This window comes from Aulonocara sp. 'chitande type north' Nkhata Bay, linkage group LG10 (genome assembly GCF_057382095.1).
Source record: "Aulonocara sp. 'chitande type north' Nkhata Bay isolate Kocher_YH1m ecotype deep benthic linkage group LG10, A_spYH_male_GT1.1, whole genome shotgun sequence".
Taxonomy (NCBI): Eukaryota; Metazoa; Chordata; class Actinopteri; order Cichliformes; family Cichlidae; genus Aulonocara; species Aulonocara sp. 'chitande type north' Nkhata Bay.
In genome coordinates, this window is record NC_141353.1 from 15,383,360 (window position 1) to 15,409,798 (window position 26,439).

Sequence of the window (26,439 nt, forward strand, 5' to 3'; positions counted from 1 at the left end):
GAGGCCCTGCCCAGCTTCTTGACCTTCCACCTAATTAAGAAATGTGTGCTTATGCTAATATCCAAATGAACAAATTATGTTTTACTCCTTCTCTTTTTGTTTTGAGTTAAATTACCAGGTAAAATGAATAAAGGATTATACTTTTCACCTGGATTAATGTGCTTTATGTGGCCCATGAGAAAAGAAGGCCCTTTGTCTCCTGAAAAAATAAACAATCAAACAAAACAAAACCCGAACCGGGATGGCAACAATGATTAGAAAGGGCACAGACCTCCTACTAAAGCCGGTGTGCTTCTTTCACAGCCACATGCCCTTTAGAAATTCTGTACTCATACCTGCTACCCCATTATAAATCCCAATGGATAAGCATGCATGACATGTTTTAATTAGGATCAGCACAACAAATGGTAATAAGAACATTTTTTGGATTTACACACATTAAGCTTTTCTGCTTCCATCAAGAATTGTGCTGTATTTGTGTGTTGCCATTACTAATATATTTTCCATTCTCACTGCTGCAGTGAATCACGCAATACTTTTCTAAATATGTGCTCCTGTTTACTTAAACTTAGCTCAGCAATACACAAGGCAAATCATTTCCTAATGCTTGCCAGTAAAAGCTCAGATCAGGAGCCGACAGGACAAGTCGCAGCTGAATCTCAGAGGAGCATGATTTACTAGTATCCATAGGCTCCTGTCAGTGATCAGGTTTATATAAAGAATCCTATAAATATCATTGGACGCAGAGCGCATCTCTGTGGTGACATTTTGTAATAAGCCCTGTCTGAAATTTACTAGTGTTGTAGACAGAGAAAGATGAGTTTCTACATATATCTACATAGAATCTTGTCTAAAACATATACAGTGCAGTGAAAAACTATTTGCCCCCTTCCTGACTTACTCAAAGATAACCGACTAACCACACTTTTTGGAAAGCGGAGTTCAGTTTCGGTATCTTGATTACTGCAAGACAGAGTCTAATCAATAACTTACTTAAATGGAACCTGTCTGACAAAGAAGTAGACTCAATAACAGATAACTCAAGAACAGATAAGAAACACAGTCATTGATATCTATCAGTCTGGAAGGGGTTACAAAGCCAATTCAAAGGCTCCACCACTGTGAGAGCCATCACCCTCTTTAGCCTGACGCCATTAGCCATTTCCGGGTCCAAACTCCTCTTCAGTTCATAAAGTGAAACAACCACTGCAGCATCGTTGAGAGTTACATTCTTTCATCTCTAATAAAATGATCAGTGTGGCTGCTCTACCAGGTGTAACAATTAAGTTTAGCATCCAGGCATCCATTAAAAACAGGATTTATGAAGTTTAACGAAGTTAGCTCGCTAGTTTCGATGAACGCCAACTCCCCCCCCCAATAAAAGTTAATGTGAGAGTCCCTGAGTGGCAGACACAAATGGCAGTAAAAAGATGCTAAAAACAGACCAAACTTCGGTCGGGAGAACACCTGAGATGATCCATCCCCACATGAGAACCCAGAGCAACTTCTGAAGAACTACAAGCTTCATTTGTCAGAGTTCATGATTCAACACCAACAACAAAGAGACTGGGCAAAAATGGCACCCATCAGAGAGATTCAAGAAGAAAAAAAACCTCATCTCAAAAAGCCTCGTGTCACATTTGCGGGGCGACCGTGGCTCAGGGGGTTGGGAAGCGTATCTGTAACCGGAAGGTCGCCGGTTCGATCCCCGGGCTCTCTGTCCTGGTCGTTGTGTCCTTGGGCAAGACACTTTACCCTACCGCCTACTGGTGTTGGCCAGAGGGGCCGATGGCGCGATATGGCAGCCTCGCTTCTGTCAGTCTGCCCCAGGGCAGCTGTGGCTACAACCGTAGCTTGCCTCCACCAGTGTGTGAATGTGAGAGTGAATGAATAGTGGCATTGTAAAGCGCTTTGGGTGCCTTGAAAAGCGCTATATAAATCCAATCCATTATTATTATTATTAAAAATATTGTGATGATTCCCAAGACTTTGTGAAAATATTCTGAACTTTTCTGAAATGTTTAGGTCTCATTACATCTGGCATAAAACTAACACAGCATTTCATAAAAAAGATAAAAAGATCCTAACAGTCAAACATGGTGGTGGTAGTGTAATGGTCTGGGGCTGGACCTGGAAAACTTGCCCTAACTGATGGAGACATGAATTCTGCTCTCTGCAAAAACATTTTCAAGAAGAATGTCTGGCCATCAGGGTTTGCCTTAATAATAATAATAATAATAATAATAATAATAATAATAATGGATTGGATTTTATATAGCGCTTTTCAAGGCACCCAAAGCGCTTTACAATACCACTATTCATTCACTCTCACTTCATACACTGGTGGAGGCAAGCTACAGCTGTAGCCACAGCTTCCCTGGGACAGACTGACAGAAACGAGGCTGCCATATCGCGCCATCGGCCCCTCTGGCCAACACCAGTAGGCGGTAGGGTGAAGTGTCTTGCCCAAGGACACAACGACCAAGACAGACAGAGCTGGGGATCGAACCGGCAACCTTCCGGTTACAAGATGAGCTTAATTAGAATATTGCATTTTATATTTACCCAGATTATCTTTGTAATATCAAACATTTAAGCATTACAAATACGGCACAGCTTCTGTATCACGTGGTATAAGGCTCCGCCCTTGTCATTTGTTGAGCAGGAGGAGTGAGCGCTTGTTTTCATGCAGATTAAGTCCCGGATCAAAATGCGGTACAATCGTCGTCTTTTTTTTTTTTTTTAAATCGTTGTCATTTGGAAATGAGATCGCACATAAGTATGAATCGAGATCGCGATTTTCTAACGATTAATCGTGCAGCCCTACTACAGTATATTAATAAAGTAGGTTCTGACAAAAACAGAGCCACAAAGTGGTAATTTAAAGCATATTGCCAGCTTATTTCACTTCAGTGCTCTTTTTCCTCCATTTTTCCTCACATGTTAAAATATTTTTCCTTTAAACCAACTTCCAAACTGGCAAAATGAAGCCATTGTAGAAGTGCCAAGAACTAGAGTTAAACACTACATGAATAGACCTGTTAAAATACCCAGGTAAACACAAGATTTTAAAAAAATAATAATAATTTTTTATAACAAACTGGTACATTGCCTTCCCCTTCATAACAACTGTACTGTGTTTGTTCTTAATAACTTCTGCATATGGATTATGTTAATTCTCATAGCTAGGAGTGTAGCAGCCTTAACTGACAGCTGTGCTATCACACTGGTTTCCATACACTATTGCAGACTAAAATTTGAGTATTTTATTAGTCTGATATCTGACTCACAGATATATGAGCTTATGCACTGCACCTAAATGTTTTATAGATGCAGCTTTCCAGCATAAGTCTCCTTCCTCAAGTACACAAGTATCTTTCATTTTGGAAAAGATCTCAAACCTCGGGAAATGCAAAACAAGAGCTACAGCAACAGGTGTCGATACTGTAGAGAATATTGGCCAATCAGAAGCTTATGAACAATAGCATACACAATCTGACATCAAAAAAGACATAAAAACATCAAAAGTGTGCACCTTTAAGTTATATTTATTATTATCATCCACATGTAATCAATGAAATGGAGATGGAAATAATCAACCTGGAAAAATCTTTCAAAAGCTTGATTTTCAGTCAACAAAATTGTTTATTTCTGGACAAAAATGCATAGAAAAAGTTATGTTTTCCAAATACCTTGTATGTGAATATGTAAAGGGCTCAATGTGCAATTTTTGCTTCAGCAGGAAATCTACGTATTAACTTACAGTGTAACTGGAAAGCCTTCTTTACCCTATGACGTAACCACCCATGTAATCTGACATGCATCTCCTGAGAAATATAACTATGTGTCGGGGTCCACACAGCCCATAATGCTTCTTATTGGTGTGGAAGGTTATGGCGTAAGGTCCTTTCCTCCCATCATCTCTAACCAGTCACAGCAGATGGCTGCCCCTGCCTGAGCCTGGTTCTGCTGGAGGTTTCTCCCACTTAAAAGGGAGTTTTTCCTTCCCCTTGTTGCCAAGTGCTTGCTCTCATTGGATGATTTAATTGGTGGGGTTCTCTCTCTATTATTGCAGTGTCTCTACCTTACCATATAAAGCACCTTGAGGCGAGCGCTGTTGTAATTTGGCACTACATAAATAAAACTGAAGTAGACTGAATTGAATTCATGGTGGGATCTCGATTACTGCGGAACATTATTAACAAACCTAGAATATACTTGTTTTCATGACATGTGACTCATTTCAAGGAAAATGTAGATTCATCTTCTAAGCCATACTTGTCGCGATGCAGTTTTGTTTGATGACGTGTCTTATCAGCAGGATACTGTATATATTTAACACCACATAGGCAAGTAACATTAAAGGAGTGAACTAGTTTTTCCAGTATCTTACACATACTGCCATAAAGAATTGTAAGATGTGGATTTATTATTTATTCTTTAAAGGTTTTTGCCTTCTGAGGAAAAGGAAATGCAAAGAAGCTTTCCAATCCTGTTCCACCTTTTTGATCTCAGGGTGAACCGCTCTGGTAACCAACTCTGTAAAGCCAGTGATCAACAAAAACATCACACATTTTGCAAGCATAACTGTCTGCAATATAAATGTGAAATGTCATCACGGCTTGTGTACAGCATTTCCTGAGGATTCTTCTTCATCAGTCCAAGAAGAATGAAGCCTTTCACTGGGCAAAATGGAAGGAAGACATTTGAGATGATGGGTTCTTTGGTTTGGAATCAAATAATCACAGCAGTGGTAAATCACTAGTGTATAAAACATATCAAATTATGGTTTAGACTATCACATTATGGTAGCGCTCACTGCGCCTTGGGAGAAGAGGTAGAGGGAATCTTCAGAGACTTTTAAGCCTCACAGGAAATATATATATATATATATATATATATATATATATATATATAGCAGAGGTGTATGTAAAGAATGTAAAACCCCCAAAGACAACTTTGATTTCTTGTATGGGCATCAATAAATTATTTTAGCAACTACACAATACTAAAATAATTGTTAATGCTGATTAGGTTCATGTAGTTTAGGAACGCATACTTTCTTAGCATGCTTGTCTTTTGTTGTTTTCATTCACTAAATTTTAACATATCAAATTACCTCGTCTAAACCCTCCACTGTGCACTGTGTCATGTATAAGACACTCATCTGTGCAACAACCACAATCAGAATAAGTTTCTGTGTATGCTGGCGCAGCTGAGATTATCCCCCCAAAGGAACATAATTGAGGTCAGTGGGCCTCTATCCTGCTGATTATGACTAACCTATTGATAGGTTACGACAAGGCGCTCATTAAGCCTGCTCATTTTTCAGAGTGAAAAATGCTGAACTGTAATGTAAGCACAGAGAGCAGAGCACAGTAATTACAGATTACAGCACGGTTTAATGTTGTGCACTTAACATAGCTGTTTTGCAATGATTTTAAATGCAGACTCTATTACGTTTTTCTCCCCCAACTGGTCTATTCAAAGATGATGCGAAGGCTGAAAGGGAGAATATATTCTGCTACTCTGTGTTTTGGATCATGGATGGTAGGCTGTGCCACACTGTTATCCATGTGGGTGGTGTGGCGCTGGTGTGAATGGAGGCTGGTCTTTCTGATATTTTGTGTAGAGTAGTGTGCGCTACTCTGAGAAGAGTAACACTTATGATGTGTTTAATGTAATGTAACAGCTATAAAATCAATTTGATACATTTGTTCTGATAAAAAAAAAAAGGTAATAAATAGATGTTAGTGTTAAATAGTATGCACTCAGCACAGTCTCATTCTGCTGTTAAACACATTAACTTTTACCATTCAGGGTACTACAGCCTCTGATAGATGCAGTGTGGGAAATCTGGTCTTTTGGTGGAGTGGGTAGGTGTGGGGGGATTTGGGGTCTCAGTCTTTAAAACAAGGCTGCAGACTGTTCAGTATTACAGTGGTATGTAACAAGCTTGGGCTTAGCAAAACACTTTTAAATGACTAAAATTCTGATATAATAAGTCATCAGTGTAATTCATTTAAAATGGCATGGTGTTACATCACATTTTTAAACACAATGAAAAAAGAAATTCTGCCTAAAGGCCACAAGATTACCTTATGAAAATGCATATTAGTCTTGCACTGTTTGGATCCCTTTGTAACCCAATTATAACAAAGGAAGGCTGTAAACGACGGTTTAAAAATCATAACACTAAACCACTCTTGTACATTATTTCACTGTTATTGCAGCATAGAGGTGCAGGTTTATCATTCGGTGTAGCATTGTGAAATCACACTCAAACAAAACACTGACCAAGGACATCAGCTCTGATGCTGCCAAGACGAGGCTCAGGGACACACCTTTGAATTTAAAACAGGTGTGAGGAGGCAAATGAAAGACCTCTGGGAGTCAGTTAGTGTGTGTGTGCATGCGCGTGTGTGTCTAGAAACAAGCTATTTTTTCGTGGCAGCTGTAATGCCACTGTAACCACAGTCTATCAGATCATACTGTGTCCTCTTGTCTTGTTTTGGGGCGATCTGGCTGATCTAGTCCTCCCTATCCATATGCATCAGACTTTCTTGGACAAATACACACTCTGCAGGCTGTCTCCCCTCATGGTTATTCACAAACTACGAGTGTGCAAACAGGGTGTCCATATTTCACGTAACCTTTACTGACATTTCTGTGTTGCATAAACCCCGCTGCACGCTTGAACTCTGCCCACTTGCCTGTCCTCGATCAAGCCTTCTGTCAATATTAATCAGTGCATAGCAGCTTTGCATACGCGCACCTATCAACTCTCAAAGGGCAACGCAGCACAAAAGTACTATCCATGACAACACTGGTCTGAAAAAAAGCCCCTCCCACTGACAGCTGGCTTATTGTGTGCAGTCGCTCTGAAGCGGCCTTGTTTCCCTTTGCTTGGACAGTTCAATAACTAATCTCAATGCAGCCAGCAGCATGTAGCTTTGAAAATGAGGAGGGCATGCCCAATGGAAAGTCATAATCTGCTTGTCAGTGTAGTGTCAGTTTACTGGTAAGCTAGCTTGTCAGTTCACGAGGATTCTTAGATGGGTTACTGTGCACACCTCATTATAGCTGCATAATACTTAATAGAAAGACAAGATGAGAATTTTTTTTTTACTGAATTTATGACGAAAGGGCATGTTCCTCCAAATTTTCCTTGCGTGAGAATGTGAAGGCCCCCCAAAAGACTTTTCTTTTAACTTTAAAGTTCAACAGTGTGCTGTTTTAGGGAGAAAATTTTGAAAATATTTACCTAATTTGACTTTTGAATATTTTGCAACTTACCCATCCTTTAATCTTTTAGACTCTAGAAAATAATTAGTTTTATTTAAATCAAAAGGTTATCATGTCCGGTTATTATTCCTGAAATTTCAAATGACATTTTGATATGTCACTCTATTATTCCCACTACAATAATGGACTTAAGAAAGGGCAGTTTGGTCCTTGAGTTCATTCATCCATCTGTCACATCTCAGACACCCAATTTCATCTAAGCTCAGTGGGGATGATGCATGTCACCAAAGCTTTACTAATTAGCTCAAGGAGGTCACAGCATCCACCTCCTTTGGTTGAATGCATGAAGAATATACTGCAGAATATGTTATCCTATTTTGGTGGACAGCGACTTGAAAGAAAATACATTTTCTGTGTCATTATTCTGCTATGTGCAAAAATCTTGAGCAATTCCTCATTCTTTATATTTTTAGCTAAGCTTTCAGTAGTTTTTCTTTGGACAGGTAAAACAATATTGAAGCCGTTCACACTTACCTGACCTTTCTTTACAAACACCCAAAAATGCACCTAAATCAACGCAATGTAGCAAAGAACTAATTTTAAATGGCATCTTTAGGTACTTTGTTACCAGCAGCCTGTTGCAAAGACAAATAATACACACTGAATGAACAATGTCAAAGGTTGAGCAGTTTGACAGGCATAAAATAGCATTTTGCACCAACAAGACAACTACCAAAGAGCTATTAGATAATAACTTGCAGTATATGGGCATGGTGTGCAACTTGATTGCCAATAGCTTCATTTTCAGCATGACATTCATTCCAAACACACTGCCAATGCAATAAAAAGCATACATGGTTAAAGAAATGACAAGAAAGCTTGCCTGAGAGAGTTACAAATAAAGACTTTCATAACAAACATTTACTGTAAAGCTTGTTAGAATAGTGCAAACTCTGTTTTTGCCTTATGTGCTGTATCTCCATGCATGTTTGCATGTGTTCTGCATTTTCCTTGCAAAATATAGAGAGATGGCTCAGTACTTTGGCACAATACTGTACCTTGTTTTTATTTATTGTTCATGCGGTCCTATACTTTTTTTTTTTTTGCAATGCACAATTTAAATGTAGCAAAAACTAAAATCGTATTTCAATTTGAATCATTAAAACTGTGCTCATCACTCTGCCAACATTGAATGAATTGTGCATCAAATTTATAGTTGTTAGCTAAGTCAAGACATGAGTCATAATACCTCCAATATATCTTATGACAGCGACACTTACAATAGCATGCTGACCTGTCAGTGATCCCTTGGTCAACGGTTACTTACAATGACATCACACACAAAATCTGAACACGCAGAGCAAACAGTGGATGTTCCTGAACACAAAGCATCAAGGCTCGTGCTCTTGATGTACAGCCTATTGGGCCACAAGAACCATGTGTAGTCACCACTTTCTGCTTGGACACACACTAACAATTGGACACGTCTGGAGTGCTGGGGCCCAGACCCTGAGGAAGGACAGATGGTGCCTGGGATTGAGGACCGCACCCTCATTAGCATGAGAAAAGAGAAAGACAGAGGCGGGGGAACAGGTACCCTCTCTTCTGTTTTCCACTTCTATAAAGATTAGAGGCTGGGGGTGACTCATTTACCCAGCAGACTCTAAGGCACTGCTTTGGAACCCAATTATAAGAGGATACTGTCAACTCTAAGGGAAAGAACATCAAGCGTTAGGCTCCTGTTTCTATTTAGTGCGGCTTAAATCAAAAAAGTTTTCTTAACTATATTGAAGCATTCTAGTTTTTTACAGATTTTTTTTTGAGCGATAATAGCGTCTTCCAACATTTCACTAGAGGCATCGTTTACCTGAAGACTAAAGTTGCCACAGCAGCAGTGTCGGAGCCTCTCTGTGGCTGGAATGAGGCCGTTCTGTTGTTTAGACTCATTAGTCATACCAACTGCAATCTGAGAATTTCTCATGACTACAAAACTACCTTCTCAAAAGCAATGCCTTCCTTTATCTGCTAAAAGCTAAAAGGTAACATTTAGGATTCAATGTTTCTGCAGAGCAACAACAGTAACTGCAACATGTTAAGCCAGAAGAAGAACTTATGTTGGGTCTGTGTTTCCACAAGCCCCGCTAATTCTAGAGATTTATTCATCATGAAAAAAACAAGACAGTCGATCGATCGATTATTTGCGCAAGGGAGGCCTCGTCTGTGTCCACCACGAAAATAATGACCCCCAGATCTGACCTCCTCCTGCTACCTTTTATTGAGAGACAGTTCACACAAAACACGTCAGAACAAAGCCACGCCCCCTTGGTTCTAAGACAAAGCATTTTATGTATATGTGTGAACTTCTGTAAGAGTGTGTGTGTGTGTGTGTGTGTGTGTGTGTGTGTGTGTGTGTGTGTGTGTGTGTGTGTGTGTGTGTGTCAGACCTCCTGCTGACCAAAGGGTCGTAAACCCAGGAAGTTTACATCAAAAGAAACAGATCTTTCAGATAGGATGTATCTACAATAAAACCTCCCCCAGCACAGAGTGGTTGGAGAGGTGGTCAGGATCAAAGGAATGGCTTTGATCCTACTGCTTGAACTAAGACTGTACAAATTTAAGAAACACAATGGCAACATTCAACAATTAGACTTAACACTTATATAAAAGAAATCCTACCAAGGTGAATATCTGCAGTCCATGGTGTACTCTCAGCATAGTATCAAAATCATGTTTTGTCTCCCCCTTCTGGATAATTAGAGGACAGCATCTTCAGTAAATCCCAAATGCTATAGCACCACCCTCAGCACAGCATCTCTTTATCTTTTATTCTAAGGTACAAAATACAAAAGATTGGGAGACTATGGATCCTGGTTTCCACCTCTGAAAAAAATAAAAACAAAAATAAAACAAATAAACTGCAATCTATAAGTAAAATTTATTATCTCAAAATTTCAACATACTAACTGAAACATCTTGGGAAATATAGAAAATAAGGAATAGAACGTGGAATTTGCTGTCATTAAATACTTTTTTTTTCAGTGGCAGAAACAAGCTGCCAAGGAGACAGAAGTATATGCTGTTAAAAGAAATTATGAAGATGGACTGGGTGGGTTCTATTTTTGCACCTAGAGAAACTTTATAACTAATTTTGTAAATAAACTGCACTAAATAATGAGCTTACACAAATATATATTGCACATTAATAAGCACAATAATATTGGTATTAATATGATATATCAGTCTTTATCGCCGGGGGAAGGAAAAGGAGTTTACTGAGCAGGCCAGGTCAAATTAAACATGTTTTACAACTTGTCTTGGCTTCATTTTACCATAGCTTACTTTACAGTTAATTTGTATCATAGAAAAAAAAACTAGCTAAAAAAAAAATACAGGATATAAAGCATGCCATGTCGAGAGATTCACTTTAGGGTTGGACCATTAACTGTTATTTTAAGAGAGTAGGTTATCTTCCAAAAGGTTTTAAAAACAAGATACAGGAAATTCCAGTACCTCTTGCCCCTGCTTAAAAATGATAACAAAGGAGACTCCAATCCAGCCCACTCAGTTTATAAAAAGTGAAGGAGTGCTTTTTGAACTTTTAATTGTATTTTCATACCTTTTACTTGATCCATCCATACAACATCAAAGTACACTGACGTTTTCTATGAGTTAGTATAAACTTCATATTTTAATTTATACTAACAGGACAGTCTGAGCGGCCATAACACAATGAGGTTTAGTTCAGTTCACACTTATTTTTTATGCCAGAGGGGCCGATGGCGTGATATGGCAGCCTTGCTTCTGTCAGTCTGCCCCAGGGCAGCTGTGGCTACAACTGTAGCTGCCTCCACCAGTGTGTGAATGTGAGAGTGAATGAATAGTGGAATTGTAAAGCACTTTGGGTGCCTAGAAAAGCACTATATAAATGCAATCCATTATTATTATTTATATTTAAAGTTTAAGTTCTAATGTTTCTGTTTCAATGACAGACAAAGCTATACATTTACAGAAAATCTATCATTTTCAGTAAATGTTTCCTTGTCACCACCAAACATCAAGTTTTCCGTGTCTTGAAATTTTGATAATTATAATTCAAAGGTGATGGAAGTGAAAAGAAGCTGCCTGTACACTGCACACAATTTGTAGCTGATGCAGAGGTTTATAAAAGGCTCAGTGTAGACCAGGGGTGTTGAACAAAAGGCCCAGAATCAGAAATCTTTGAAAAATGTGAAGAAGAGCATACATTGTGGACTTTTAAGTCTACTTTCAAAAAATGTAAAGCTTGTCTGACTGATTAATGTCCTCCCCCTGAGTCTTTAGTACATCAAGATAATAGATTATTAAATGACAAAAAAAAGCTTGTTTCTTTTTTTCCTCTCCACACAACGCACAATCGACAGACGGATTGGTGCAGCGGCTGCAGTGATGCGGACGCTGTACCGGTCTGTTGTGGTGAAGCTGAGTGTAAAAGCGAAGCTCTCAATTTACCGGTCGATCTACGCCCCTACCCTCACCTATGGTCACGAGCTGTGGGTAGTGACCAAAAGAACGAGATCGTGAATACAAGTGGCAGAAATGGGTTTTCTCCGAAGGGTGGCTGGCCTCTCCCTTAGAGATAGGGTTAGAGGTCCGGCCATTTGGGAGGGGCTCAGAGTAGAGCCGCTGCTCCTCCACATCAAAAGGAGCCAGTTATGGTGGTTCGGGCATCTGACAAGGATGCCCCCTAGGCGCCTTCTGGGCGAGGTTTTACGGGCATGTCCCACCAGGAGGAGGCCCCGGGGCAGACCCAGGACACGCTGGAGAGATTATATCTCTCGGCTGGCCTGGGAACGCCTTGGCGTTTCCCCGGATAAGCTGGAGGAGGTGGCTGGGGAGAGGGAGGTCTGGCCTTCTCTGCTTGGGCTGCTGCCCTCGCGACCTGGCCCCGGATAAGTGGAAAAAAATGGATGGATAACGCACAGTAGAAATGTCTGTTTTTTTTATTATTTGTGGGTTAAAAAAAAACTTTCTCCATTAAAAGTCTGGACAATGAGCTGCCAGAACTTTTTCTGTAATTTTACACATTTATGTTTTACAATTTAAGCCCCAAAGGTTCATGTTGACAAATTTCTTTAATTAAATAGAGTGGCATTTCTCTACCATGCAATACAACTGAGATGTGCTGTTGAAATTGCACTTCATTTTTTCATATACTGAAATATGGCAGGAATGAAATGTGCATCTAAACTTATTTCCACTGACAGAAAGGGCCTTTTTACTGACATGCGCTATATTTGACCTCACATGTAAAATGAGTTTGAAAACCCTGCTCTAAACACTGGTCAAGATAGCAATTATGACACACTTTACAGGGCTTTCTTGTAAAGTGTGTCACTTAAATTAACTTTGAAGTTAGAATCAAAGCTATAGTACCAAAATTCAAAAGAGTTAACCCAAGTCCTTCACAATCAGTTAAGAACAAGAGAAAGCAATAGGGAAACAAATATAGATAAATTTGAATCAAATACAGATAAATGAGAAGACAACAAATTAACATTAAAAACATAAAACAGGCCTGATGGTACTCAAACTGAACTCGAATTAAAAGCCAAAGTAAAAAAGTTTTAAGATGCGATTTAAAAGACTGAACAGACTCTGAAGTACGAATATCCTCTGGCAGATTAATCCAGAGTCTGGGTGCTGCTACTGCGAAGGCCCGATCTCCTCTATGCTTCAATCTAGACCTCGGTTGTGCTAAAAGCATCTAGTTAGATGATCTCAGCACTCTTTTGGGGTCATACATGTTGAGGGGTTTGTTTAAATAACTAGGCGCCATATTATTTAAAACTTTAAAAGTAAACGAATCTTAGAATCAATACGATACTTGTAAATTTGCGAAAACTGGAGTGATGTGTTCATACATTCTAAAACCTGTTAAAAGACTCACAGCAGCATTTTGGACGAACTGCAAGTGATGGAGAGATGAGTGTTGAAGACCCAAATAGAGAGAATTGGCAATTTCACATAACTGATAAAAACTTGTTTTCACAACTGTGGACACTTGCTTCTCTAATTTAAAAGAGCTATCTAAAAACACTCCGAGATTCCTTACAGTGTGAGAAAGATGAGAAGCAAGAGGACCGAGGGTGTCAGTTAACTTGTTCAAAGGGGCATGAGTTCCAAATACCATAACTTCAGTCGTATTTTCATTTAGTGTGAGAAATTTCTGTGTTAACCAGTCTTTAACATCATGCAGACAGTTAAGCAAAGGCTGTAGTGGGACAGAGACATCCAGTTTCAAAACTAAAAGCAAAAATAAGTTCACACCCTATGAAGGTATGCATGTACCTACAATGGGTGTGATTATGCCTGCATATATAGTGTGAGCTCTCATCACACTATATACCTTCATGTTACATAGGCTACTCTGTACTAAAAAGGGTACAAATGTGTGCGTGTGATGTTTAGGGATTATAACTACAGGGATTGTTTGGCTACTGCTTCTTGAATATTAGTGAATATTGGTGCTAAGTAGAGCACACTTTGATCTTAAATGAGCTGAACCAGTGAAACTCCCCTTTCTGTCACTGTATAAAAAGTTCCACTACATACTTAATGTTTGAAATATTTTAATACTAGGGGAAAAAAGGGCAGTTTCAACAATACATTGCAGTTTTTCTGATTAAGGCTTAAATTGTAAGAAATAAGTGCGTAAAATGAGAGAAAAATTGCACAAACTAAAATGTTGAAACAAAAACATTTTTGTCAATGTTTTGGATGCCTTTTATTTATACTATTAACCCACTATAAAAAAAAATCATACATTTCTACAGTAGATAGCGAAAAACTGGAACCTTATTTTTTTTAATTGTTTGTGTATTGTTTACTTTGTTGTAGCATAAATGGCCATGTGGGAAGGAGACGCTGTAGAAGTTGTTAAAATTCAGTTAAATATAAATAGTTTATGTCCTCCTTCACATTTTCCATCCAGTGGGCTGCTTTTGCCGACTGATTCTGGCCCACAGTCCTCATGTGTGATACCCCTGACATGCATAATCAGAAACGTGCATTTGCAAAAGTGCATTGAGCACATCAGTTAGGAAAGGACATACAAAAGGAAACTGTGAGGTTGCTGCTTTACAAAACTTTATAAAACCCTAATGTGCAGGCTATGCAGTACTCAGGCTACCATTAAGGCCTACTTTAATATTAGTCTACTAGGGCTGTAAGGGTGTATGCATTAAAGTCTGACTTTAGGACTATACAAATTAGTCGAATAATCGAGTAGCAACAAAGAAACTAATCTCAACTAGCTGAATTGATAGTCAGGGTAGTAAACCAAGGCGGGAAAGCTCTATGTTCACTTTTGAGTGTCCCTCAGCCCTCCTGTTTTGTTAAGTTGTTCCCTTTTATATATTGTCTAATAAATGAATTAAATTTAAGCTGCTAATCAATCAATAACAAAACTATCATCAGCTCTGATGTTACCTGCAGTAGGAGGCTCATTATAATATCGTAGAGGGGAGTTCTCCTCACCGCCTCGCAGCCACCAGTCAGAGATCTCCGCCCCAGTCATCTTGGGCTACAGCTCGGAGCCCGGATGCGCCGCCATGCCGCCTCTGTCAGCGAATGGAATAATTTATTCACCAACCTGCCTCACACTGGCCCACTAGGAGTTGACTGAAGAAGTCGATGAGACAGTTTCGTGGCCACCGGAGCCTTTGCTGCCTACAGGCTAGTGCAGGATACCCGTGCCGTGCCTGCTCGCTTGTTTGCGTAGCTTAGCACTGTTGTGTCGCTGTAGGGACACTTGTGCTAGCTGCGCTAACGTTAGCTCAAGCGGAGAGAGTGCGGGGTAGTGACAGTCCGGCCGGAGGCGGGGAGAGTCGCGAGCTGCGAGGTGAGACTGTTATATTTTGATGGTGGTTGCTACCCTGTTGACTACGCGTGGCCATCTGTTAAATGGTATCACTTTCGTGAGTGTGACTCACGATTTTAGTGGGGTTCGGGCAGCAGCATATCGAGGTGGGTACTTTGGTGCTTGTCTGGTAGCGCTTTCTGGCCGGAGTAGACCGTAACGTTTACTCGACGTTTCAATCTTCTTGGCCCGCGATAGAGAAGCTAAGAGCTAGCTTGCTAACTGGGTAACAGTGCTAGACGGGGACTCCTAAACTTTTCAGGTCAGCAACCCCTGTGTAGACACGCTTCAGATACCACATTACAGATGTGATAAGGGTGTGAGCCAAGAGATTCTCTGTATCTAAAAAGATGAATTTTGTGTATCGTTATTAGGAAATCACAGTGGAATGTAAAGGGTTATTTTTTAACTCCCACCACATAGGTATAAATACAGATACAGGGGCCCTTGGATGTGCAAGTGCCTGGACATCCCAGGATGGCTTGAGCATATTTTTGTTGTAATATTAGCCAACTTATGTTACTTTACTTAACAGGTGTGTGTGTGTGTAATGACAACAATAAGGAGGCATCATGTTTAAAGCAATTTTGTTCACCATATCTAAAAGAATGTTAAGTTTATGACATGAGTTTTCCTTCCTGTAACTTCTCTGTCTCTTTTGTTTCTCAGGTTCAGAAAATTACCCCCCCCCCCAAAAAAAAAAACCCCCCAAAACAAAACAACAACAACAACAAAAAACTTTCTATGTCTTCATCAGCTCTGAAAATCAAAAGAGATGTCTGTTGATGAAGATACTGCAAAAATGGGCAGTCCACAGCCTAGCTCGACGTCATCTCTGCAGCTCACGGATTGTCCTGGAGGTTACGGTGGTGTGTCTGTGATGATGGAGGGAACTGCAGCTACCCCTGACTTTGCAGCTGCTTGCCCTCTTCTGGGCACTGCTGCCTCGCCAAAACACACCAGCACAACTGATGCGCTCACCCTCGCAGACAATGCTGGACAGAGAGCCAGAGGGAACGAGAATAGCATCAATCGCAGAAATAGCTTTCATCATTCCAAACAACAACAACAACAGCAGCAGCAACAACAAACGAAGCTAACAAAGCGGCGCTACACTGCAAATTCTAGTTTCAAGCATCCTTCATCTGGCAAACGGAGACGAAGGGCCAACTCTGAGAGCGATTCTGTCCTGCCCACCAACTTCCTCTTGGGTGGGAACATTTTTGACCCACTGAATCTCAACAGCCTGCTGGATGAGGAGGTCAACAAGGCGCTGAATGCAGAGACTCCCAAATCCTCTCCGCTGCCAGCAAAAAGTCGAGACCCTGTGGAGATACTCATCCCCAGGGACATCACAGATCCACTGAACCTGAACAGTGGTATAGCTGACAGCAGCTTTTTGGCTTCTCCCTTCAAGAGTGGAGGAAGGAAGAGACACCGCAACAGGCACCATGGGGGAGGAGGAGGTGGTGGAGGTGGGAGTGGTGGCGGTATTGGGATTTCAGCCACACAAATGAACCTCTCAGAATCAGGAAAAAGTGAAGTTAAAACAGGTCCTTCTGTACCTCTTCAAGGTACCTTAGCCTCATGTTCTGCACTAGAATCCAACAACGAATCCGGTAGTGTTTCTAGTGTCATGGCAGAGTCCCACGAGCACACAGATTGCAGCTCAGCAAGCTGCAAGGAGGAAATGCCACCTGCATCCATGGAGGATTCCACTTCAGGGGCACCATACCAGCACACAAGTAGACGCAAGCGAAGGCGCAACTCGGGCAAAATGGAGCCCCCTGTCACCCATTCTACTCCGATTGGCAAGTCGGGACCTGGAGACAGGCATTTTGGTGCAGGGGGAGCAAGAAATTCCTTTCACACACCAAAATCTGGTTCCAAAATAGGCCCTGGAATACGCCAGCACCAGCAGCCCCACTCTCATACAAAGGAACAGCAGAAGAAGTTCCAGTATGGGAATTACAACAAGTATTATGGATACCGCAACCCGGGCTGCAGTGAAGACCCTCGTTTACGTTTGCTTCGTCCCGAGTGGTTTAGAGGTAAAGAAGTACTGGATTTGGGGTGCAACTCAGGCCATGTAACGCTCTATATCGCCAAAATGCTAAGACCCGCCCGCATATTGGGCCTTGACATTGACAGTGGTCTGATACATGCAGCTCGTAAAAACATAAGACATTATCTGTCTGAGCTGCAGACCCAAGAGGCCAGGCGAGCAATGCAGGGCAAAAAGACTAGTAAACAGGAGGAGACAAATGGAAACGCGAGTCACACAGGCACAGAAAAAGAGCACAACGAAGTCGAGAGCAGGGACGAAAATGGGAAACCAGTGAAAGCAGAAAGTGGCCCTGCAGATGATGGAAATGACAATGAGTCGTGTCACACGGATGAGATGGAGACCCAGAGGCAGGGCAGCAAAACAGAGGAAATGGAGCAAGAAGACTGTGATTCACCCCCCGCTGATCACTCTGAGAGCTGCTCTTTTCCTGTATCCCTACGGATCTCCAGGGGTCCCATTGCTGCACCCCCGCTAACACAAACATCCACGGTGCAGCCTGGGGAGTTCCCTTCAAATGTGTCCTTCATCAAGGTAAGAGAGGATTTTTTTAATTTATTTTTTCCCTTTTGGGAATATGGCTCAGATTTCTGTGTTGCTGCATATTTTAAGCCTAGATGGCAAATTCAAAAAAATTAGACACTGTGTCCTGCTTTATAACGTAATGTTAGGGTAACTGAATAAAATGTAAAAATGCACAAAAAGGTGTGTGCATTATGAGAACTGACCAGCCTCTCAAGAGAACTTGATGCAAGTTGTGCACACACTTCCTCTCACTGTGAATTTTTGTTTTTCTTCCCCACTATAAAACAGTTATATATATATATTATATCTAAAAAAAAAACTGACCTTTGCATTTTATTATTGTCACATTAGTTGAGCCGTGGCTAAATATTAAAAGGTATTATGATGAATCCATACAGTAATTGGTTGTAAAATTTATTTGCATAACACTTATCAAAACCAGCGTTGTAAAATGCTTCCCAAAAAACAGAGTAAATGAACTAACTAGGAGGAAATAAAAATAAAAAAAAACCAAACAAAAACAATGTACACTACGAGTTAAAAGTTTGGACACACCTTCTCATTTAATGGTTTTGCTTTATTTTCATGACTCTTTACTTTGCGGATTCTAACTGAAGCCATCAAAACTATAAATTAACTCGTATGGATGTTGTAAATGTTGTAAACAAATAATGTGAAATAACTCAAAACATGTTTTATGTTTTAGATTCTTCAAAATAGCCACACTTTGCTTTGATTACTGCTTTGCACACTCTTGGAATTCCCTCGATGAGCTTCATGAAGCTAGTGCACAACCCCAATGATGGTCCCAACCCCATTAAGAAGGAACGAAATTCCACAAGTAATCCTGACAAGGCACACCTGTGAAGTGAAAACCATTTCACGTGACTACATCATGAAGCTCACTGAGAGAAGGCCAAGGGTTTGCAGTGCTGTCAACAAAGCAAAGGGAGGCTACTTTGAGGAATTTGAGGAATTTATCTTTTTTTTTCTTTGCTACATAATTCCATATATTTTGCTTCATATATCTGATGACCTCAGTATGTCTCTACAGTGTTGAAAGTAGTAAAAATCAAGAAAAACCATTTTATATATTTTTTGTTATATGTTAACCCTGCATTATTACTTTGGGGTGTGTGTGTGTGTGTGTGTGTGTGTGTGTGTGTGTGTGTGTGTGTGTGTGTGTGTGTGAGAGAGTTTTAGGTAACTGGTGATTTTGAACTAATAGGTAAAAACGGCAAAGAGCAATTTAATATTGTGATATAATAAATATTATAGGTTCCGTTAAAGTGTCTGAAATCAACTGTGTTTAAGCCACACTTGCTTTTGCACTCTGCAGTCCTTTTATATGTATTTGTTGAATGGAAAAGGGGAAAAATACATAGTTTCCAAAGGAAATTGATAACTGCCTCTTCTGTGATAGTGGAATTGGATATTGATAGCACACCAAAATAATGAAGTTGTAGATTAACAATTAAAAAAAATAAAAAAGGCAGAAAAGGTGTTGTAATTGCAGGACAGTCTGAGCAGTGAGCTATCAGAACTTTTTTTTTTTTCTGTAATTTTACATTTATTTATTCATGCTAACAGATTTCTTTAATTTACTACAGCAATGTTTCTTCTTATTGTGTAGAAAAACTGAGCTGTGTTGTTAAAAGTGTGTTTCTTTTTCTTATATTAAGATATCGCTGGGATTTTAAATGTCTTTACATTACCAGTAGGAGGGAGTGTTACTAGTCCAGCCCACTTAAAATCAAAGTGGGGTGCATGTGGCTGACAATGTAAAAAGATTTTATCAGTTTTATCAGGATGTCAGGTTATTAATGTGTTCTTCTACTTTTATCTTTTAATGCTGGTTGAAGATTAGCACTACTACTACTTTCTGCCAGTGGAGGTGCATTGCTTTATACCAGACACTGGTAAAATGAATGGAAATATATTTTAGGGCAGTACCCTTCTGAGATTTTGATGAATTTTTCTTAGTTACTAATCGGAACATTTAAATATTAAAAACTAAGCTTCATCTTTGAGAGAATTTTTTTTTTTTTTTTTTTAAAGAATGTTCTCAAATGTGGGCAGTGGGTTTATTTTACGGCATTAACAGTGTACTAAACACTGTAGATTTTGGCTTTTCTGTGACCCACAAAGGGTCACAGGAAAATACATATATATATTATCAGTGTTCAAAATAGTGACTATTCCCATAATGCTGTTCCCCATTTCCTCAGTCAGATCTACTGCTTTTTCAGGGCTACTGATCTAAAATAAATAAATAAGTAAAATATCAAAGATAGCACTGACCAAATAGCCATGTTCGAAACCCCAGATCAGGACTTTATAAATGAATGATGTCATGACGGCTGTTTCCATCTTTTATATACAGTTTTTGATTTTTGACCAAAACTCAACAGGTAGAAATGTGAGATTGAGATTCTAGTTTGGGAGGTTAATCAGTTTCCAATTTCTCAGCAGTGACCAGCTTCAAAAGAAGTCTGTATTGGATCCATGAAATTGAATTGCACAAGAAGGGCCTATTTTTCTCACCTCATCTCTTCTCTCCTTTAGGCTAATTATGTACTGGAGAGCGATAATCTTCTTTTGACACAGCGACCAGAATATGATGTGATTCTGTGTTTGAGCGTCACTAAATGGGTCCACCTGAACTGGGGGGACAGTGGCCTCAAGCGGCTCTTTAAGAGGGTCTACAGACATCTCCGTCATGGGGGCCTTTTCATCCTGGAGCCACAGCCCTGGGAGTCCTACGTGAGGAGAAAGAAGCTAACTGTAAGAACCTGAGATGACATGGTTGACGTTTGTATTGCTGGAAGACTGTCTGAATATAAATCGGTCATTTAAAAAACCTGGTTGATTGGCTGAAATATAACAAATGTTCCCTTTTTTCCCCTTGCCTGACAGGATAATATTAGCAGGAATTATCACAGCATCCGTCTCAAACCTGACCTGTTTTCGTCATATCTTACAACTGAAGTGGGCTTCACCAGTTTTGAATACATTGGGCCCCCCAAGTGTTCAGTAAGAGGTAACTACACAATGATTTGTCAAAGCAGATATATTCTCAGGATTGTATCCAGCATTGTAGTTTGCTGCCATGTTCATCTTTATTTATTTATTTATCTATCATCCTGACAGGTTTTCAGAGGCCAATCTATGTATTTCACAAATGACTGCGCCTGCCTTGAACATCATTGAATGTGAGTAGCCTAAACCACCATCATACATTCAAGCCAGCCATCTACACTGGACTACAAGGAACAATCTGAAACCTTGAAACCGTTACTCCGGCGTTTGATGCTGAAGATGAATAACAGAAAGGAAAATGGGACCAAAAGTGGAATGACATTTTTTTTAAGGATGCAGACTGTCAAAGAGAAAGATGTTAAAGTCCTCTGTGACTAGAAAATATTAAAAGTGTGGAGTAAACTCTGATAGGACTCCATGGGTAACCTGGAACAAAACTCCTAGTTTGGCCTGAGTGTGGAAGAGGTGTTCATCTGCTCAGATTTCCATGGTGGTCCATCTAGTGGTATTGATGCCCCCAGTTTGATCCATGGCCATAACTTGGGTTGGAATATCTTGGGCCATATCTTTACTTTCAGGAAGTTATTCTGTGCCACCATATTTCTATATCTTTTACATATTAGGATTGGACGATGGGAAGTCTTATCCAATTGGTCGCAATCACCATTTTTAACAGGTGATAGATGTTATATTCATCAACTGTATGTCGCGTAAGCAAAGCTGCACTATAATGCATACAATGCCATTGAAGAGATGATATTAAATCTTTTGAAAAGTAAAGTGTTTTATGCTGTGCAAGACACTGCGCACAATACTTGTGAATGTAGCCCCCCCACTGTAACTACTGAAGACTTAGAAATCCTGCCTTACCTGTTAAATATATGTTTAAACCCTTGAATGCTCTTGCGGCAACCATATAAGCGCACATTTGTTTGTGATGATTAAAACAGTTACACACGGTCAGTCACTGAGACAGTTTAACACTAATGGCCTATGTGTTTGTCCCATCTTCCAAACCTAATGCGCACCGTGTTCTTTGCCTTGTTTTTTTAATTAGCTAAATTTTGCTGAATTCTCTTTCATACATGTTAAATAGTGCTCAAAATTTCTTCATGTTTTGAATACGACGTCAGAAAAAGCACCTACATCACACAAAGACCTTAACAAGTGGAAAGTGGGGTGTCTGAATAAATAGAAATATAATGAGGCACAGTGGGGAAAGGTTTGCTAAACAGCCAAAATAGCATCCAGTTAAATTTGAACTGAGATGGTGGGACATCCATGTTATTATTCAGCCCACAAGGACTATTTTAAGTAGATCTGTAGCAGGCAGCCATCTTTTTTTTCTTATATTTTTTCTTAAACAGTTAAGCCATAGCCATACCTTATCTGCTGTCTCCAGTGTCCTTCATGAGGTGCTGACTGATACAACTGAGCGTAAAATTGAGGCAAAGGCGATTTGAGGCCCTGTGGTGTCATCAGTCCTGTATAAATCAGAGACATTCTATTTTGTGGGTCTGTTCTCATGCTCATCCAGTAGTCCCTTGAGCCCCGTGTTGATTTCTAGTTATTCTATACATGTAAGCATAAACAAAAAATACTGGAAAATGAATTGTTGCTTTAATATTGTTTTTATTTTGTTGTATTTTTTTTTAAAACCAAATTTCAGTATGACTATGCTTTTTGTTTTGACAAACTTCCATTTTTTCTGTATTTTATTTATTTTATTTTATTTTTTTCCTGTCATTCTGTTGGGGCAGATCACACCCTCACTGCTTTTAATCTTTGACCAATAAGGCCTGTTCAGTGTTTCCCAGAGATCTGGGTTCTGTTTGTGATGGTGTTGGGGATGGGTGTCGGGTGGCAGCGTTCAAAAGAAGCTACACACATTTTGTCAATGTGCTTCTCAGTAAATATTTTAACTGACCAAGCATCTCCGGACAAATAAATAGCAGACCATCTCCAGTGAATTCATTGTCTTATAAATGAGCCTTTGACCGCCACTGGTCCTTGCTAGCTTGCAGTGGATATCTGGACAACAGTGACTACTTTCCTCATCCCCACCTAGACAGTGTTGATGGAGCCTGAGAGGATCAAGCAGCTGAATGATATGAAAGGACATTAAAACAGAGACTTGGCTATCAAGTCAGGTGGAAGGGAAATACAAGAAGGCAGTGGCTAGCTAGTTTACTTGTAACTTGGCTTTTAAAATTAGACTGTTGACGATTAATTTGTAATCTGAGTATTAAAAGCTGGTGATCTCTTGAGTGGGGAAAAAAACAATAATAGCTAAAAAGAGTCCTCAAATATACTTCATTGACCTGCCCAAGTAATAACTAGGTGTGAGAAACACTGGAGGTACAGGTATTCCTTGTGTTTGCTTTTTTAATTGGTTTCCACTGAGCCCACCCATCTGCAACCTTTCGTTGGAAGAGGCTGGCACAGAAAATCTTCCTTTCATGTGGCTGGTTCCGTTACGGGTGCGATAGTGCAGGCGATGATGGACGATATGTTTCTGTTTTAAGTGATCAATGTAAATAAGTTTGCAGATTTTGTTCATAATGGCCTGAGTCGTTTATACAGTGTTTTATGGTTTTCTTTTGTTCTTTTATAATGTTTGCTGCCAATTTACAAGTGAGTCACAGTCCTTTTTTTTTTTTTTTTTTTTTTTTTTTTGTCTGGGGGAAAAAAAAGACCGGTAGCTTTGTATCTACAAAAAAGTATGTACGTTGCAAAGTTCAAATTTTTATTTTGCATTGTTCTGCCCTGGCAGGCACATTTATTGTTAGGCAAGTTGTTTGTTTGTTTGTTTGTTTGTTTGTTTGTTTGTTTTTTCTTTTTTTTTTTCTTTTTTTATAAATTGTTTGAAAGATCGTTTGTCGGTGCACTCTCTCATTTCACTTCATTTGCCATGTTGTAGACGTTTAAGGTTCTTCATAATAGAAAGTTTACTATTTTTCTTTCTCCCAACAAATTCTCCAGAAAAAGTTGTCAAAGTATAAATTGAGCAAGCAGAATACATTGTGAATTTCTGCACAATTTAGCCTCAAGCTCAGTTGGCATATCAGACAGAACACCAGATCACACCTTTCTCCTGTGCTAAGACAATCGGACTCTCAGGCCCACTGCTGTACTTTCAAGGGCATTTTGCTTTATGCATTATCAACAGCTGTTTTCCTTCTGGCAATCAGCATTTTAGTAGAACAACAAATTGTTATACGCCTAGGTTGTGCTTTGCCACCTATGTTTTAATATTGCACCTTACCGTCTTAGCAGTGGTGTCTTACAGATTTTAACCCAGTATGCCTGACTTGTACATCCAGGCATCCAAGTGAGAGCATGTCTTTGCTGGAAGTATGAAGTTACATGTTGTCATATACAGTGCTGTATAAAATTTCAGAATCCCCTTGAGGTTTTGCACAATTTGTATTAATTCCTTCTTCTGGTTGGTTAATGACATTAAATCATACCAAAAATCTGGAATAAGAGAAGTTCAGTTTTACTAGCTTAAAACTTATAGTGCTCAGATCTCTTATTCAGGTTATAGTAGTAAACAAAGACTGCCTTTTGCTTTGTTCTAGTGGGCAAAAGAAAATCCTCTTAATTGGAATACTTTATTAAATCTTCACTGTATTAAAGCAAAGAAAACCAGAATAGTTTAATAATAAATGTAATAGGATCTTTAAAAAGTAAAAACAAGTGAAACTGTGAATTAAAGTCTTTTTTTTTTTTTTTAATGCACATTTAACCCAATGAGTGACATGTGTGAACTTGACATGTGTTCTTGGTTTTGTGAGATGCATTATTACAGATGATCTATTAATCGTCCTTTGCAAAACCCACTTGTGGATGCAACAAACACTATGCTTACACTGTCTTTTGCTGTAACTGCAGTAAAATTGTGGTGCTAATTAATGTCTACATCATATGTATCTGAGCATTGTAAGATTTGAGCAATTCATTAATTTAAATTAGCAACAAATTTAAAAAATCTCTGACCCAGCTGTAAATTATTGCTTTTAATTTATTAGGAGTTACAGCGTGTAATCAAAAACTAAATACACTAGGTTAGATTCTAGGTAAAAGTTGATATATAGCCAAAGCATAATTTTTGACTGCAACATTGTATTACCTCAAGGGGAATGAATTTTTTTTTTTTCATGGCACTAAAATTCACCTAAATGTTGAATTTGCACTGATATGAAACATGGTAATGAAAGTAGTTTAGTACATTTTTTTGCAGTTGATGTTTTACATGTACCTTCATAGAATCAGTTTTCTGGAAAAACTGATCAGTATAACCCCCTCTGTCAGGGAATGTTTTACATTTCATGCCTCTGAACAACAAGCTATATCTGAATGTTTCTGTGTTTAACATTTTAACTGATTAAACTTTGTTCCAGATTTGTTGGTTCAGTATTTGCTTATGAGGTATTAAATATGGAGAGGGTTTTTTTTTCCACATCTGTTTACTTTTTTTTACAAAGGTTTCTTTGATTAAACATCAAAACTTTCACACTGGTTGTGGTCTACCCATAAGGTTTCTTACACTGAAACAGCCTTCACAGCCTTTCTAAAGGCGTAGTGGCATTGAAGAAAGTAACATGTTAAAGGGAAGTTGTGCACTTTCTACCAGATCAAAGTTATTAGATTCACTAGAAAAGTTATTTACCAGTATGTTGGAGCTATATAACCACAAGAATAATAGTGTCATGATAGCTGTGATATCAAATACATTCCCAAACAATCAACTAATATTCACCATGGTATTTGAGTAACTGGAGAAGTAAATAACAGTCATAAACACAAACGGTCAAAGCTTTTACTGTTTCCAATAAGACTGAAAAGGGGGAAAAAGAAGAAGAGTGAAACTCATACCCAGGAGTTACTAATCAGATGCACTTGATTAATTGATCATCAGGAAGTGTGAGCACCTCTATAATAACACACGTTATTGGTTTACTGGCCTTGATCTTTAGGTGTGTGTGTGTGTGTTAACACACTGCTGTTGTTTGCTGTGAAAATCCCAGCAAATTCATCCTAAAGTTAGACTGTAAATCCTCAGAGAAAACTGCATAAAATCCAAGAGCTACATCTAGGACTCTACAGGCCTCAGTTAACATGTTAAACTAGGAATAGAATAACTTTATTATTTACATTCATTGAAAATTGCCTTTGGTCTGCCAAGCCATAAACAAATCAATCAAATCACTTCACATCAACACACATTCATACATACCCACACATAAAACGTTGATACAACAAGAATAAAAACACCTTTGACCACTTTTTTTGTTAGTTAGAGGAATCCTTGCTGTTGTCCCGAGGGCATTAATTCAAAGTCAGAATCAAGAGGGTGTTCAGGGTCAGCAACAATAGACCAGGCTTTCCTCCAAACAGTCTGATGATACAGCTTATCCAATTAAATTTGTTGTCGACCAGTAAGTTTTAGAGATGGACCAATCCGATATTACATATCGGTATCAGTCCGATACTGGCCTAAATTACTGGATCGGATATCAGAGAGAAATAAAAAATGTAATCCGATCCATTAAATATCATGAAATCACTTCACAAAACTTGTGACATGGCGTAACTCGGCTCATAACCTTAGCAGTAGGAGCAGTATGCATCACGTGATAGAGCGGCTGTGGCTCGCCAGACTTGT

General features: G+C 39.2%; 2 protein-coding genes across 3 annotated transcripts in view; one reads left to right on the forward strand and one right to left on the reverse strand.

Moving 5' to 3' along the window:
* LOC147320493 (serine/threonine-protein kinase PAK 3) overlaps positions 1-15,185 on the reverse strand; it is a 51,615-nt gene extending 36,430 nt beyond the window's left edge. The window contains exon 1 of the mRNA XM_086308546.1: positions 14,713-15,185. The gene's annotated coding sequence lies outside the window, so the exon portion shown is untranslated. The remainder of the gene's footprint in view (positions 1-14,712) is intronic.
* Positions 14,748-25,292, forward strand: mepcea (methylphosphate capping enzyme a). Of its 2 annotated transcripts, none has more exons than XM_086308543.1 (5): positions 14,748-15,249; positions 15,812-17,741; positions 20,298-20,516; positions 20,649-20,772; positions 20,883-25,292. In XM_086308543.1, the coding sequence occupies exons 2-5, from the start codon at positions 15,918-15,920 to the stop codon at positions 20,915-20,917; spliced, it is 2,202 nt and encodes a 733-aa protein (XP_086164669.1). In that variant the 5' UTR covers positions 14,748-15,249; positions 15,812-15,917; the 3' UTR covers positions 20,918-25,292. The 2 variants fall into 2 exon arrangements, with proteins under 2 accessions (XP_086164669.1, XP_086164668.1); XM_086308542.1 differs by having other exon boundaries at positions 14,748-15,124.
* Positions 25,293-26,439: the final 1,147 nt, after the last annotated feature.

Bases quoted from the DNA above. Each gene is read 5' to 3' on its own strand.
- mepcea (XM_086308543.1), top strand. From the start codon at position 15,918: ATGTCTGTTGATGAAGATACTGCAAAAATGGGCAGTCCACAGCCTAGC. The intron at 17,742-20,297 runs GTAAGAGAGGAT...TCTCTCCTTTAG, and splicing joins CAAATGTGTCCTTCATCAAG to GCTAATTATGTACTGGAGAG. The intron at 20,517-20,648 runs GTAAGAACCTGA...CTTGCCTGACAG, and splicing joins TGAGGAGAAAGAAGCTAACT to GATAATATTAGCAGGAATTA.